At 38.9% G+C, this 16107-nt stretch overlaps 1 protein-coding gene across 1 annotated transcript in view; it reads right to left on the bottom strand.

Annotated features, from left to right (window-relative positions):
• Positions 1-296: 296 nt before the first annotated feature.
• Positions 297-16107, bottom strand: part of LOC104082251 (uncharacterized protein C20orf26-like) — a gene marked incomplete at both ends in the record, with an annotated part of 61565 nt that continues 45754 nt past the window's right edge. The window contains 5 exons of the mRNA XM_009585302.1: positions 297-444; positions 787-995; positions 2699-2873; positions 4904-5072; positions 9183-9281. Of these exons, the coding sequence (XP_009583597.1) occupies positions 297-444; positions 787-995; positions 2699-2873; positions 4904-5072; positions 9183-9281 (800 nt within the window). The remainder of the gene's footprint in view (positions 445-786; positions 996-2698; positions 2874-4903; positions 5073-9182; positions 9282-16107) is intronic.

Consider the following 16107-nt stretch of genomic DNA (forward strand, 5'->3'; position numbering starts at 1 on the left):
ACTTACGACCCGCAAAAAAGCATCCACTGATTTCATCCGGAATGAAGGGGTACCCAGCACTCACAGAAGGAAGAAAAGCAATTAAAAACCCTACCTTAACTCTTAATTAAAAGCTGCTCACAAAATCAGTGCCACCAAACGAAAATTTCATCCAATTAGGCTAATAAGACTCACATTGTGAAGCTCAGTGATTAACACTTTCCTTTAAAAAACCTCCAGAACTACAGGTGGTCTTGCAGGCGCATTTGCCCTCCCTCGCCCGGTCTTTTCTCCCCCAGCCGGGTAGCTCCACGCACCCGCCGCGCTGGGCACCGGTGGGAGCTGCTCCTGCCCGAGCCCCTGGCTGGCTACGTGGGACCCCGGGCGCTCATCCAGCGGCCGAGCAAGGAGAGCGGGGCTCGGCACAGCAGGCTCCAGACTACTTTTGGTAAACGTAGCAAATGGCTGAGTGAGAGGAGCACAAACAGAAGTAAGTTTTGTGGAGAAAAGACCGAGTATAAGCTGAGAAGAATTATTATTGTATCTGAAGTGGGAGGAATGTCTACTTCTGTGCAGCTACAATAACCAGCATATACAGTTTTACTAGCCACTTCATTTTCTTTAAATATAAGCAAATCCTATTTTTTAATGTTTCGAATCCTAACGTGTTTAAAGCAGGTTAGTAGGAATTTGACAAACAATACTTTAGAGTTTTGATGAGACGAAATATATGAGGTGTAATATTACTATTTATTGAAGGCAAAACTAGGATCTGAAGAATTTCAGAGATAAAAAGTAAGCACAAACAGTAAAACTTTGGTCATCCCAGTAGAGCGGCAGCATGGCCTGCAGAGAGCTGACAGACATCCAAATCAATTGCTGAACTCCACAGGAGCCTTCCCTCAGCACCTCCATGAGCCTGTCTCCTATTAGACTGTCTCCAGAATAGGCTAGGGGCTGAAAAGTGGACTCATTTTCAGAAAGAGTAGGGATCTTGGACGCAGCTATGATCAAGTCTGAAAGAACAACATTCTTAAGAAATATAGCTGGAAAAAGAAGCAGGGGGAGGAAGAACAGAAACAAAGATAGGTGCAGAAAGACTTCTCCAGCTGGGCACTCTTTATACCTTACATCTGCAGCGGCAGAGAACGTGAAGTGGGAAGAGCAACGAAAGAGAACTGGAGCCAGAGGCAGGGAGGGAGAAAGGGGGAGGCGTCACGTCTCCCACAGACCATGTCTCCAAAAAGTCCCTCCAGACCGGCCTCATCAGGAGTTGTGGATTTAGCTTATAACTGAAGACAGGACAGTGCCTAATTAAGATATCCAGCTCTACACCACAACAAAAGTCAGCAGCAATAATGAAATTATGATTAATATAATATTAATTTAGTATTAATAATAACAAAGGTGCATTAGTCCCAAAGCAGATGAGGTGCTGTAAGACTGCCGTTTGCCTGAAGGGCGATCCTCCCGAGCGCCGTGTGTCCCAGCCAGCAGCTGGCTCTCGGGCAGCGTTTCTGTGCAGGTATACTGGAGCACATTCCAGGACTGGGCATGCATGGATTTACATGAAAGACTAGCAGTAGCAAACAGGGAGAACTAACAACCTCATCTGTTTATGCAAACGCAGCTGTGCATATCAGCTGGACATCAGGTAACACTGTGCAGGCAGGGGCTGGTATCAGCTGGAAAACAGGCGGAGCGGGACTGCTGAAGAGGCTCTATTTACATGCCTGAGGCCAGGAAGCTGTTTGAGGAAAATGTGAGCGGAAACATTATCATGTTTATTGTCTCCTGTCCTGATCAGAGCAAGACTTGGAGGATGATGAAGAAACTTCCAGTGCCTTGAGAACTTCCCTAAAGGTCTGCCAAGCAGGACGTGAACCTCATAGACCACACCAAATATTTTCATTATGTTCTCTATGAACAAGCCAGGTACAACTACATCTTTAGGAAACTCCTGTTGTTGCACTCAGTCGACAGGAACTTTCCACAAAGACGACTTTCCTGCTCTGAACTCTGTCGTAACTCAAATCCGGCACATAGAACTGACATTACATGAATTCATTTACCGTTTGGTCTCTTTTTCTGTAGTTGAAAGCTTACCTCGGAAGCCTGGATGAGTCCAGATATTTTCAATAGCATACGCATTCAGGGAATGAACCAATGAATATATGAACAATGCACACATGAACAGGCTGAGGAAATACAGGTATGGTGGACATCTGCACAAATGTGTGATTTTTAAGGATTAAAAACAAAATACTCGGAGCCTGCAGTTCTGTGTGAAAATCTGTAACTGATGTAACCGAATACAAAGACGACAGATACAGGAAAAAACCCACTTCCTCATTTAGACCTGTTTTCTTTGTGTTACGCCTCAAATCTAGATATTTTTCTATATAACAGAAAATCACATCCACTAATTAAATTATTATTTAATTGGCTAATTAATGACTCCAGCCAGATTTGCATTTGGGACTCATTTTGTTTTATGTAATAATTATAGATAATTAGTCTATCTCAAGCCTTTCTTTCCTAGCTAAATATGCTGGGTATCAAAAATGACAACAAATTGTAAATTAATCTGGAAAACAAAGCACAGCAGATGAAAGACTTTGTTAGAATTAATCAGGCACCAATTATACCACGGAATTAAGGAAACAATAAGCCTAGAAAACATTTCTGTAAATGTGCGTGTGTTAATGAAAACCCTTACCTTCTGAGTTGACAACGTTTTCTTTCAGCCAGTGTATTGCCCTTAAGCAATCCTGATCATCGTTGAGAGTAAAATGATTGGAAGGGACTTTCCCTGTGTATCTTTGTGGCCACCTACTCATGACTTCTCTGTTAGTTGGGAGTTTACTGATATCTGCTCCAGTGGGAGACAGGACCTGGAAGAAATGAATAAATGAGTGAACGAATATATGGCATATATCTTGGAGAACAGTTAAGAAAGATTTCAAAGAACAATGACACAAGCCATTTGACTACCTAAGGGTTGCTATCCAATACGTCCTAACCCTTCTTAACATTCAGAGGCAGCAAACACATTAGTGGCCACAGAGAAAACAGATTCATGCTAGTCTGAGTACACACCCACAGGTACACAAGTGTGTGTAAGTATTCCATATTTTCTATGGGATATGGGTGACCATTTTAAACAGCAGTGCCAGAACAAGCGAATAACAATACAGGCAAAACGCAAATGAAAGGGACTTCACAGCAAACAGCAGAAATGCATAAATATACAGTTGAAGGATCTCTGCAGTTATTTGAATAACATACACCTTTAAACGTCACTTGAAAATTCTTTGCGCAGCAAGACTGCCTCCATCTTCTGTCAGCAAAAATCAACTTTCTAAAATAAGAGAGATTTTGTCCCAGAGAACGGGACCAAAACCTGCTTGATGGTTAAAATGCCAGGATTCAGTAAAATGTTAATCGTATAATGCTACTTTACAGTAACAAATTCAATCTGAATTATACAAAGCAAAAAAGAGAATCTCAATCTATGACTTCTACAGCACCAGTGATTAACATCCTGAACAATGTTGTCACTGCCAATTGGATCAACTGAAATACTATTCGGTCATACAAAAACAGGCATGACATCAAAAGATCTTTCTTACCCAACAAGTAAATCCTCTTAATCGTAGTGAATAATGTTTTACTAGGCATTAATCTGACTGCTTACCAAACAAGGGACAACTTATAAAAAGGATGGACTACAGCTCTGTGTAATAAAACAGAAACCAGATGATAAAAATAATTCCATCCTATTTTTTGCAGAGCTTAGAAGTGAGAATAGATGACGTTAGGTTTTCTTCTTGAAGGCAGATAAAACCCAAGTTTTCCCTTGCTTGCTTTATCTTTCTTTCTCCTCCAGTGGAGTTACTTCCCATGACTTATTTTGCAAGTCTGAGTTACCTCCAAACTTCTTTTTCTAGGAGCACTTAAAGTCATTCTGACCATACTTCAACTTTTGTTTCATCCCTGTTGAACAGTGAGTATGGATTGTTGTTTCAAGTGTGGCTCTACTCTGAAAAGTGATTACAGAAAAACTGGGGCTTTCTCGCTCCACAAATCTGTTGCACACATGCAGTCCAGATTTCACTATGCGGCTGAACATACCTCACATTCATGTTTGTGAATTACAGTGAACAGCACTGTAAAAACCTGTAGACACATGCTCAGTTTGAACTCCTGATTTTAAAGGAAAAATACCTTGCTCCTGATTCCTATCCAAAACCAATCAGTAAGGCAAAAATCACTGCAGGCAATGGGGCTATACAAAAGATGGCCCTTCGGTTTACATAGTTTGAGGGCCACGTGATGATACACAAGAACGAACGAACCCTGCCCGGGATGCCTGAGTCGAAGCTGAGCCTGTAGGGCTGGAGACGAGCTTGATTCCACATTTCACACGTAACGAAGGGTCTGCTTCAATCTCATTGGAAACTTAACTGTGTGCTACAACAACATACAGCACCACGTACGTGCCTAGGCATAGTCATCATGTGAGATGAGCAATTAATTTGATAAGAAATTCTCTCCATTGCCAAAACTAGGTCAAATGGTGTTAGACCAGCTGGAGTTAAGTCTCCTGTGGCTGGGGCCACATGTCAATTGGGCCTCAAACTCTTCAGCAGGTTTAATGGTCATGGTGGCAAAAATACTGGCAGCTTTGCTTAATATCTGATACTGAGCAGTGACATTGCTGGTAGAAAATTTTGTAAAAACTCTCTTCTCCTCCAAATTCTACAGCCGCACTGAAGTAGTACAATCTGCTACACTGAAGGGCTGCAAACTTTCTGGTTATACACTTGCTAAGGACTACTCTATTGCTTTGCTAATCACAGAAACACTATTCACTGTAAAACTGAATATGCTATTATGTTTTTCACTCTGCGCACAATCTTACCTGGTATTTCTGTCCCGTGCAGAGAACAAGGTAGTCATATGGTACTTTTTTCTCCTTGGAAACAACTACATATTTGGCAGCGCGATTTATGCCAGTCATTTTACCAACCACAACGTTAACCCAGGAACAAAGTGACATCTGTGCATAATCTTCATCATTAAAACAGTGGCTGTGAAGAAAGAATATCTGTAAGTGACATTTCAGCAGCTGACAGCAGGCATTAATTAGACATCTGGTGAGTTAGCCCAAGTCCCCTAGTGGTTCAAGTCTGTTCTCTCGCTGTGAGTTTACGGCAGTCTATAGTAAAAGATTAGTCATTATGAAATACTCAGTTACAAATTGACAACTTTCTGCTAAAACCAAACAATCCCTCCCAGCATCGGGCCATACAACCACATAATTTAAAAACAAAGTCAGAAATATATGCTTTACTCTGCTTTTTCTTTGCAGGCTGCTGCGAGGAGGAGACTTTTGCACCTGCAAAGAAAATATTTTAACAGTCTAATTCCTTCTCCTATACAAGACTCCCTATTAAGTTTTTTTCCACTTTTCCTTCATTTGGTATTCAACTTCACCAGTAGTGGCTACGGTGAGAGACAAATGCAATGAAGGCACCATTGGCATTTTAAACACATCCGTGTTCCAAAGTATTAGTCTGAAAAGTTTAAAAATAAATAGAAAGCTAGGAAAACGGTTGTTAGAGCTAGAAGTAAAAGGCAGAGATCTCAAATTTTCTATTGGTGACCCCTTTCCAAACAAACTTTTCCAAAATGCAAGAATGAAAAATTCTAAAAACGCACTAAACTGACTGACCCTCTACCCCCAAACTTTCATAAGTCTCTAAGATGCCACTGAATTCCTCTGAACTGAATATTAACAGGAATAAAGGAGAAACTATCACATAGGTTATCCAAAAGAAAACAGAATTGGAAGGTAAATGAGAGAGAGAGACACAAACAGTACAGATGTGAAAAATACTAATCTTCACTAACTTGCAACTGAACAACAATTTATTCTTAATGAAAATGGGGAAGCAACTTTTATAATTTCAAAGCAATTACCTTCAGTGCTAGGTAACAAACAATATAAAGGTTTGTCTGTTTTAAGAAGCAGAGCCTTGTTCCATATAATAGTTATGATTTCCAGGCCTTTTTGTCCCTGAACATCTTATGGACTAAGTACCAAGCGAGATACCTCGATAGAAATCCGATTTTCAGGCTGTGTATGGTGCGCACATTCTGAGCACCACGCTCTGGCAGTGTTAATTCAACATCAGTACCAAAAAACTAAGGAACCTAAGATCACTTGTCAATTTTGAAAATCTCAGGCAAGGTTTACTTTTGCAGCTCTTAAATTTCAGCCGCGTTACAGCCTGTTTTTAGTGTAAAGTATCATATCTATCTCTATGTATGATGGAAGCATCAAAGATCTGGAAGCTGCTATTTAAAAAGCCAATTTTGAAGCAAAATCCAAATGGATCGAAACCTCTTTTAATGCCTCAGTAATGAAAATTAAAATTCTTTCCAAAGGTCTTTTATGACTCAGAGTATGCCCCCACCCTGCCCAACTAAGCAAATACCAGGATACTTATTTATTATTGCATTGGTACTACCCTCTCTGCTTAATAGACTTCTGGAAAGACAAAGATTCATGAAGATAAAACACTTCAATACAGATGTACAATAGACATATCATTATAAAATGCATTATAAAATGGAGGACCAGAGAGAGAACATTTTCAACAAGGTCCGTTATGACCCTTGAACACCACTGGTCTTGCAACAGCCCGTTATGAAAATACACAGTACGTTGCTGGCCATTCCGCAAATCCAGCTAGACTCAACTCAGTAACTTCCTGATACTGAAAACTTAAACCAGGCAAAATTCTGTTAAATTAGGTTCTTTCAGTAGAATTGAAGATTAATCCTAATCCCAAACCCATTTATAGCTTTGTAGAGGGATGAACCCACAGGATCTAGTGAAAAAGAATGCAACAGGTTTTAAACAAGCAAAAAAGATGAATGGCTGGTGTTACACAGATGTCTGCTTTATGAGATCAGCGTGACATGGCAAGAAGATGGAACTTGCACATCTCGTGTGAAAGGAAGCTGAGTCTCACCCCTGCTAGCACTTCACGCCTATGAGACAAGATGGGAATGGCCAATAAAGAAATCCAGGGCTTCACTCAGTCTGTGATCTGAAGTCGCTGCAGAAAAAATATTCCATCTACCAAATAAAGCTCATGGCGATTCAGAGGCTCAAGAATTTTTCTTTCTATTGATGCTGAGTGATGAAAAATATTCTACTTTCTTCCACAGGACTAAATGTAATGTGATTAAAGAGAAAGGGACTCAGCTCATGTTCAAGCATTTGATGCCTTTATATTATATCAGTGACTGCAGCAGCGAACGCCAGAGAGACACTCAGCACTAACAGCTGTTATTCTGCCATTAGTACCAGAATATACATTCTAAAACACAGCTGATTGCTACACATTAACTGTTGTTACTGAGTTCCCAAAATTGTCATACAGTATGCCACAGAAACAAATAAAGTTGCTTTCATGACCTAAAGAATTTTAGAACTGAATGACCAGGCTTTCTGAGGTGCTCTGCATCCTCTGTACTCACAAATACCAGAGGCAAATAAATAAGGGAAGAAAATCACTGACAATTCCAAACTGTAATCATGCAGAAATCTATAAATAACATGGACATCAAGGACAGATGAGGGTTTTCAAAAGCACCTTTATAATTGAGGTGCACAGCTCCCAGGAGACTGACGCTCCAAAATCACAGGGATGCTTTCAAAAAATCATACCCTGCAGAGTTCAATTTTCACTCTTAATCTGCTTTCAAATTTTAACTGCTAATTCTGGTGAGGCAGCTATGAACTGCAACTTTCCATCAGGAAGGATGTTTTGTTATTATAACTCTTTTTTACACCATACTGAGGAAAAAGACTACACGCATTTACGTGAGCATACAATCCCTTCATTTACTAGATTTGTTCTTAAACACACCCCTTTCTACAATAAAAAAAATAATTCAGGTAACTACTTACAAAAACTTCTTTGACAGTACAAAATTCCAAACGAGATAAAGTGGTTTTAAACAGGTTCACATCGCACCATTTTCATGTCTTTGTAGAGATTTCATTTTTAAGGTTCAGCAAGGAGACATTGAGTTGTTTTGTCATTTAAAGAGCTGGCCCTTCAGTGCATTGCCGCTTACTGAGTAAAAGATTTGGTAAAAAACCATGTGCAGATTCCAAAGAGTTACCTGCCAAATCTAAATAAATTATACTAAGTTCATTCCCCAGTCATTCAAAATAACTGGTTCATTTTAATTCTATGCTTCTCAACGTCCAGAACAATCATGTTCCTGTTTACAGTGAGGATTTCTAGTCACTATTCCAAAATAAAAAATAAAACCATCAAAACAAATATACTAAATTTAAGTGAGAATTACATTCTGTGAATTTGAATGAGGTAAGATTTTATCCTACTGAATGGAAGATATTTTACTTCTCAGCAAACAAGAAAACTCATGAAACGTTTGACCACTCACTAGACACAAGCATAGCTATCTTTCACAACCTTCCCTTCAGCTGTTTTGCACCAGACCCATGGCTCTGCCAGCCCAGGGGAGGTAAGTGCAAGGGACAGCACTCTGGCTGGGACTGGAGGTAGACTTCCACAGTCCGGTGACCGGCACACAAATAGTTCACAAGCAGCAGAATTGATGCCGCACAGTTCTTACAAATTTATCAACAGCAATAGTCCTAAACTTTCCCCCGTAGGCTCAGCAAAATTCCCACTATCATCAGTGGGGTCTGCATCTCACCACATGGCTGCTATAGACAGACCACTGGTCACATTGCTAATAGTAATTCTTATACATTCTTTTGTTCAGCATTATTTGGAACAAAACTCACGGAAATTAAAAACTAAATAATATTTTAAAAGCAAGGATACATCTTTTGACATTTTTCTTTAACCTGGAGTCTAAATAATCTAAAAAGTCTTGGAAAGCAGAGACCAGTGTCCTGGTATAATACACTGGATTGCTGTCCTGAAGTTACTGCTTTAGCAATATTTCTGTAGTAATAATTATATTCAACTCATTTCACAGGTGAATGCATGTTGTATAGACAGATTGGATTATTTTGAGGCTACCTGTCTATGTATCTGTCTAAAATGTAGGACAAGTTCACAAAGAATTACAAAGTGTTATGTTTTCCTTTGAAGCTATGGAAGTGTTTAGATATTAAATCAAACCTGTTAATTAAAAATCTTCTATATCTGGAGCCCAGTAGGTCTTTTCCTGGAAGGCCATGAATTGAAATCAAGGTCAGATTGTTGAACTTCAGATGTGGACTGTGGAAAGAAAAACAAAATGCCACAGTTCAACCAGTGTTAAGTTTGCTGAGGCTCTGTTTGGTACAAGCATAATGCAAGTGCATTTCAACGTATGGTTATACACAGTGCTTACAGCTTAGCTTCCCAGTCCATCACCATGACTTTCGAGCCATATACAGCATCCAGCACAATATTGTCTCAATCCTGACAGAGATATTTAGACTCTATCATGTAACCAACAAGCTCTGTTCCTAAGACCTTATGGCAGGACTTACCTTCCATGACCACAAAAGGTATTGTAAGACCACTGAGTATTTGCTCAAACACCTTTGCTGTTCATAGCTCGCCTTCTGAAAGCCGCAGGAAAGGAAAAAAGAATTCCTGACAACTGGTAATTTGTCTGCTTCCCACAACAAGTCTACCGAAATTAGAAGAGCACATCAAAGGAACAGCATAGATTTTAATTCTATATTCAGGAGGATACAGAAAGTAATTCCTTTACACAGGCCAGGTACAAAGTGTTTTGTCATTTTGCTAAGATGCATGTGTCTTTGGACACAAGAAGAATACTTTCCACCATAGTTTCATTAACGCCAGAGTGTGTGGGGGAACAAGACTGACAGTATGTTGAACTAAATGTGATCTGACATTTAAAAACAAATAAATATTATGAGTGATTAAGCCTTCTAATCTTCAAGGCTTTCTGTAAGTTAAGTATGGATTGATGCAAATGGTACAAAGGAATCAGAATGTTTTTTTATCAACCAATGTTAATTTGTTATTCATACGTTTAAAAAATATATTCAAACAAAGTTAAAGGTCATACTTAAACCAAGGAATTTCAAGGTTATGGCTGCCCCTCTCAAAATGCATATTAATAGTTTAATTCTGGATTATGGATTATCTATGGTAAATCTCCATGCATACTCAGGCTGAGTGCAATGTAATAAATAACCTTAATGTAACAGAGTGCATATATTTATACAGATTATGGGCCTGATTCTCATTTAAATTAAGGTCACTCCACAGAGGTGGGTGTAAATAGAATTTGTTCTTCATTTGTGGCCACATTATGCTGGCTGAGTGATACAAAGTGGTCTTCATGTAAATGAGAGTTAGCCCGATACATTAAGCTGAATTTAAAGTGTACAGAATGCCATCTGCACTCATGGAGCACTCCTAGTGGGGTGCGAATGTGAACAATTACAATAACTTTACACACCTAAATAGTATGACTCCTTGGCATTTCGTTTACATGTAATTATGAGGAAAACTACAACAGTACATAAACATCCTAGACATTCTCCTACCCTGCCTGCCCTCATAGCAGTGAAGTTTCTTTTCAGCTTAGAGACAAAATCATCTCTGTACATGCTGCGTGGCCTCTTGCCAATAGGTCTCCAAATCCAGGTGCTACAATAACGTTAAGTTTAGGTTACCTTAACAATATTTAGGATGAAAATGTTGTAAGCAAGCATCAGAAAAATAGCAGGCAACATTAATACGCCTCTTTTGCATGATTGCACCATGATGCACTTCATTGATCCGGTCATATACTATTTTCTTCTGCAGGTGCTCTACCTCTATTTAGTCCATACAGAGTCATCCAGTATTTCCATAGTCATACGGTATTTGTTCAGTTCTTCCCCATTGAGCGTGAGGCTTCAATTCAGACCTTTCACTCAGTACGATTTACTAACTAATGATTTACTTCTACCTCAGCGCTCCCATGGCATTCCCATATGCCCCAAACATTAATTCATGTTTGCCATTCATTAATCTTGTAGGCATCAAAATGTTGATTAGCATCTCCTTAGAATACTGTGATGAAATGAGTCATATCTTTGATTCCCATTTTACATTGAGAAAAATCAAGGCACAAAGAAAATTGGAAAGCTATCAAAAAGGCACGCTGATGTCGGAGGCAGAACTGAAGAGACCCAGAGGCTGGTACCTGGCACTGCCCCGTGCTCAGAGTGCAGGCACGCTGCCCTCCCGGGTCCAAGGAGCCGCAGAGCTCCGTGCACAGTTTCATGCAAATAATGGTCACATTTTCAAACACAGAGGTAAAATTCTTCTTCAGCTAAGAATCAAAACCTAATGTTAAATGTTTAAGCACAGGCTGGCATTTGTGAAAGTTATCAGAATCTTTAAATAAAATAAGGAAAAAACCCTAGTATCTTGTATTACAAAAGCTTGATTTCAGAACTGTAGCTGGTATGCCTAACCTTAGCATTTTAAATATATATACAGCACTTAAATACAAGCCTGAAAACTACAGGCAAACTGTCGGTGCTTAGCCACGGTTACTGTCAGGCACTGGCACACAGAGTTACAGGGAAAAGACAGGTTTGAGTATTTTGACCAGTGACTGTTACGCACATTACCGCACTCTAGATCATTCTCCCCTTTCCTCCACGTAGAATTATTATTTCTAGGCTAGCAAAAGGATGGTTTATTTATTATGGCTTTTAATTTCTTACTGCTGCCTAAAAGCTCTTAATAACTGAAAAACAACAAAGGCTCTGAGAAACAGGTAGTGCATGTTAGGAGAGTGAATGTCTTATATGCTTCTAATATATATAACAATGCCTAATATGAAGTAGGGTAAAAGCAGAGGTTCCCATTTGGTGAAAAGTCTTCAAGTTAAGAGCCTGAACCAATGCAACATTAAATAAGTGCACCTGCATTTTAGAAGCAAATAATTCCAGCAGGGATTCATGTTGCTGTGGATACAAAGGGAAGAACAGCTCAAAGATACTGGTAAAGCAGGGAGGGATTAGAGTATCTAGGGAAATAAGTAAAAGGTATTGGGTTTCATTGCACAGTTCTGGAGGACAGCTACAAAAAAAAAGTCTAAACAACCTTGTCCTTGAAATAAAATAGGATTGCCAATTTACTGTGAGCATAATCAAAGGAACAAACAAAAAAGTTTTAGTACATTATTTATACATATACTGGCATTTGTGAATCTGTTAGAATATTCCTTGCTAGTTTTTCCGGATTTTTTGCCTGATGTCTTGCTACCTTTTTTTTCTTGTGCGCACGGTGTAATGATGGAGGCTTAGATGGTGGAAACTGCGTGAACAAATGATTTAATTAATTGCTTTCATTAAACCTCTCATTATCACAAATAATAAGTCAAATCACTTTTGTTACAAAAAATAAAGTGCAGTGAAGTAGTCTAATGAACCTCAGTGTTTCAATTTATTTTAAACGAAGCATCACGCTCCCCCCCCAGTCATTTATAAAAACTAAAAAGGTGACAGAAGATAATGCTTTATCTGGCTACCAAAACTGGTAACTATGTGCACTATTCTCCTGTATGCATAATCTTTAAACAATAACTTTAATATCTGGAATTATAACCTATCCAAAAGTAAAGTCCTAATTATACTCTACCCTCAACTTTGCTGCAGCAGAGCACTTGTTAAAAATGGCTGCTCTAGATCATTCTAAAAATGTTAACAAATAGTCTGTTTTCAGCACTATATGCTGAAAACTTAGATGTGATAAATTCTTGCGTTAATGAAACTTTGAAATCGGAGAAATCTCTGTCCTGCAACAAAAAAAGGAACCTTAAGATTTTTGTGGGGAGGAAGGAGCCCAGAATGAGAGATGATGATAAAAAAAAAGTCCCAGCAGGCAATAACCTGGTGTTCAAGACACAGAAACTCACAATGCCCAGGTGTAAGTCTCACTGTAAAAGGCAGATATAGACAGTAGTTCTCCTTTTCGCAAACAATGTAACGATTTATCCAAAGGACGACTTTTTTTTTTTAAGGAAAGATCAGCACCCCAAACACTTCAAGAACAAAGTAATTGGGACATGACTTGGAGAACAGACTTCTCCAAAATGAAAAGATTTGCTAACAAATTTTCCAGGTCTACACAAAACTACAAATAGAAATGCTCAGCTAAACAAAGGTTGCTAATACTAATAATAACATAGAAACCCCCACTCATTCATATTTTCACTAAAGGATAAATATGTTACTTAGCACTATAGACTTTCTTTGAGTAATCTTTACAAGTAATGTGTTTTCATATTGCCACTAAATTGCTTTTCTTTGCTTGGAGAAAGCCCATTGCTTTTGCTGGCAGAGCTGTAAAAGCCTTTACCCTTCTCTCCACTTCTCCCTCTCTCGGGGCAGCTACGTTTGACTGAGACAAGTAAGAATCAACACAAAATCAAGTATGAAGATATGTGAAAACATAGCAAAACTGTTTCCCTGTATGATGCTACATGATGCCATTCGAGTAGTATGAAGGCTCTGCAACTGATCCTACCACACCTGGTTATTAAGCTTCTAGTAAGAGAGTCAGCAGCAGAAGCAGCAGAAAGGGTTTATTGTTTGTATCAACAATTACCAAAAGCATCTGTTCTCAAGAACCTTATGTAAGTGCATCAATTACAGACCTCAGAACAGGATTTCAGCTTAACTGCTGACCAACAGATGTCCATCTAGAAGTTATCCCTCTTTAATTACAAGTAAACAGAGATAAGCCAGTTCTCCATTGGATCAACCTTAGGAAAAAGTGTTAAGATTGTGAATGAATTTGCTCATTGAAAGAAGGGATAACAATAAAGTCTTTACTGGGACACTTTTCAATGCAAGGGTCAAGAAAGGGGTTTTCCACATATTCGTTGTTCTATAAACTGCGCCCATGATGACTCTTCCTCCCAAGACCAGTGATAGACGTATCAAGACCACCACCAACTGAAATGAAAAGATAAGTGAATCTAATTGTCTGTAGCTCACATTTAATTTGACTGCCACTTTTACACCAGGGGATAGATAAGTGAGCTGCTTACTTCAGTGGGAAAATTCATATCTTTTTCTTCCCAGAACACGACTATTTCCATTCCAAGATAGGCCACAACATTGGTGAAATTCACCATCCTTTTTAATTTCAGAAAATACTCTTCCAAGTTGTTCAGAAGAGAGATTAAACAGAAAATGTTTGGTTCTGATTTTGATTTAAAAAAAATTCAAGATGTAATTTCTTTAAAAACAAAAGAGCCTTTTTTTTTAAATGACATCTCAGCAAAATATTTCGTCATGTCCCCATTACGTCCTCCTGATATCAAAACAACATTCTCCCTTCAAAAACTTATATTTTGATGGAACGGTACTTTTTATTAAAGTATTGTTTTTTCAGAAGCTTCCCACCAGGTTTACTGGTGATTAATTTTATCAGATGCTGTATTCCAAAGAGCAGCCTATAAGCCCAGGCCATGAAAGCCACCGCTGTCACCACTTTTGACATCTTAGCAAGAATCCATTAAAAAGCTAAGCAGTATTTACTTTGACCTTTGACTAACACCCTTCAAGTGTTAGTGCTGCGAGTGTTTCTCTCTCCGCAGCTGGCAGCTCTTCCTCACTGGGTCTCTCTCCAAACTTCGAACTTGATGGTTTGACTCTACACAGGATTTGGAGTCACCTCCTTGGTGTTGAATTCTAGCGCCCACTCTCACAAGACCAAAAAAAAACACAAAAAAACCCCACAAACTTTCCATAAACTTTACAAGCACCATTTTGAAGATAACTAAATTTTTTGCCCCGACTACACCTACTGGAAGATGTTCTCTTTTCCACAGTGATAATCCTCTCTAACTTCTGGCCCATATTTATTGGGTGCACAATCTACTTGAACTGGATAATCACGAACTTAAATAGTTGGGGTTTTTTTCATGTTTGAGATAGGCTTATTCTTGCAAAGCTTCTGTTGCCCGTGGAATTGTCACTTTACCTCCTTTTGTTCAACAAATATTTTCTGCTTCTTTCTTCGTTCTCACTAAAACCTGTCCCCCCTCTCTCACCCTAGCTCATGAGGTGTCCCTCCCCTGTAGCGGTCAACCCTTCTTCAACACCCCGTCTCAAAAGCTGTTCTTCTCCAGTTAAATTTTGATTCTCCTGCTAAGGTAGATCAATTAGTCCTCTCACTTTTTTCCCTTTAAGTGGTTAGTCCTAGATTCCTTTCCATCTTGTAATTTTAATGCTTGTCTCTCTTTTGTCAACTGTGCTGACCCTTTTCCTAGACAATATAATGAAAAACATCAGCAACTCTGCTGCATTTCAATTCTTTTATTAATTTCTCATTTTTTAGATAGCTTTACATCACCCCATGATCTTGATTTCTCCCTGAATGTTACCAAACATGTTTTTTTCCAGTTTCTTCTTTCAAACTCCCATCTATATCATAACTCATTTTTCTGAAACAACTCAGCCACCCTTCTATCACTGTCATTGCTTTTATCCCTTCTAACCACCTCTCATTTCCCAGCAACTGTTTTTGCTTGCCTCACCTATGTCAACCTAGCTTTCCCTATTCTTTTTTGCACCATTCTTCCCTACTGACTGCGGCTCTTTACTGTAATTCAGTTAAGTCTTTTTTCCTTTGTTAGACTAATTCTTTTCCACACTTTGCTTCTCAACCCATATTGACCTTTCAATTTTACCACTAAGCTCTTCTCCTTCCCTTAACTACCTCTCATTAAGCTTTCTTCTCAGAAATCTCTTTGACTCTGCATCTTGCCAGTACCTGCAAGGTGTGTATCAGGCTTTGAACGTGCGTATCAATTAACACATGTAACATACAAACACTGGAGTACAGCATTTAAGAGCAAACTTCTAACACAACTTAAAACTAACTCTTAAGTACTTTCTTATTTACATATTTGCCTATTTACTCCTTTAGTGCAATATCACTTCAGGCTCAAACGTGAACTGCCTTAACCTTCTGCACTGAGAAACACTGCGAGCATAAACTGAATTTTTGTAGCAAAGTACAAACCAAATTATGACTCATCTGACAACCCAGCTACAGATTTCTTAGGAGG

Source organism: Fulmarus glacialis, unplaced genomic scaffold, assembly GCF_000690835.1.
Source record: "Fulmarus glacialis isolate BGI_N327 unplaced genomic scaffold, ASM69083v1 scaffold41689, whole genome shotgun sequence".
Classification (NCBI taxonomy): Eukaryota; Metazoa; Chordata; class Aves; order Procellariiformes; family Procellariidae; genus Fulmarus; species Fulmarus glacialis.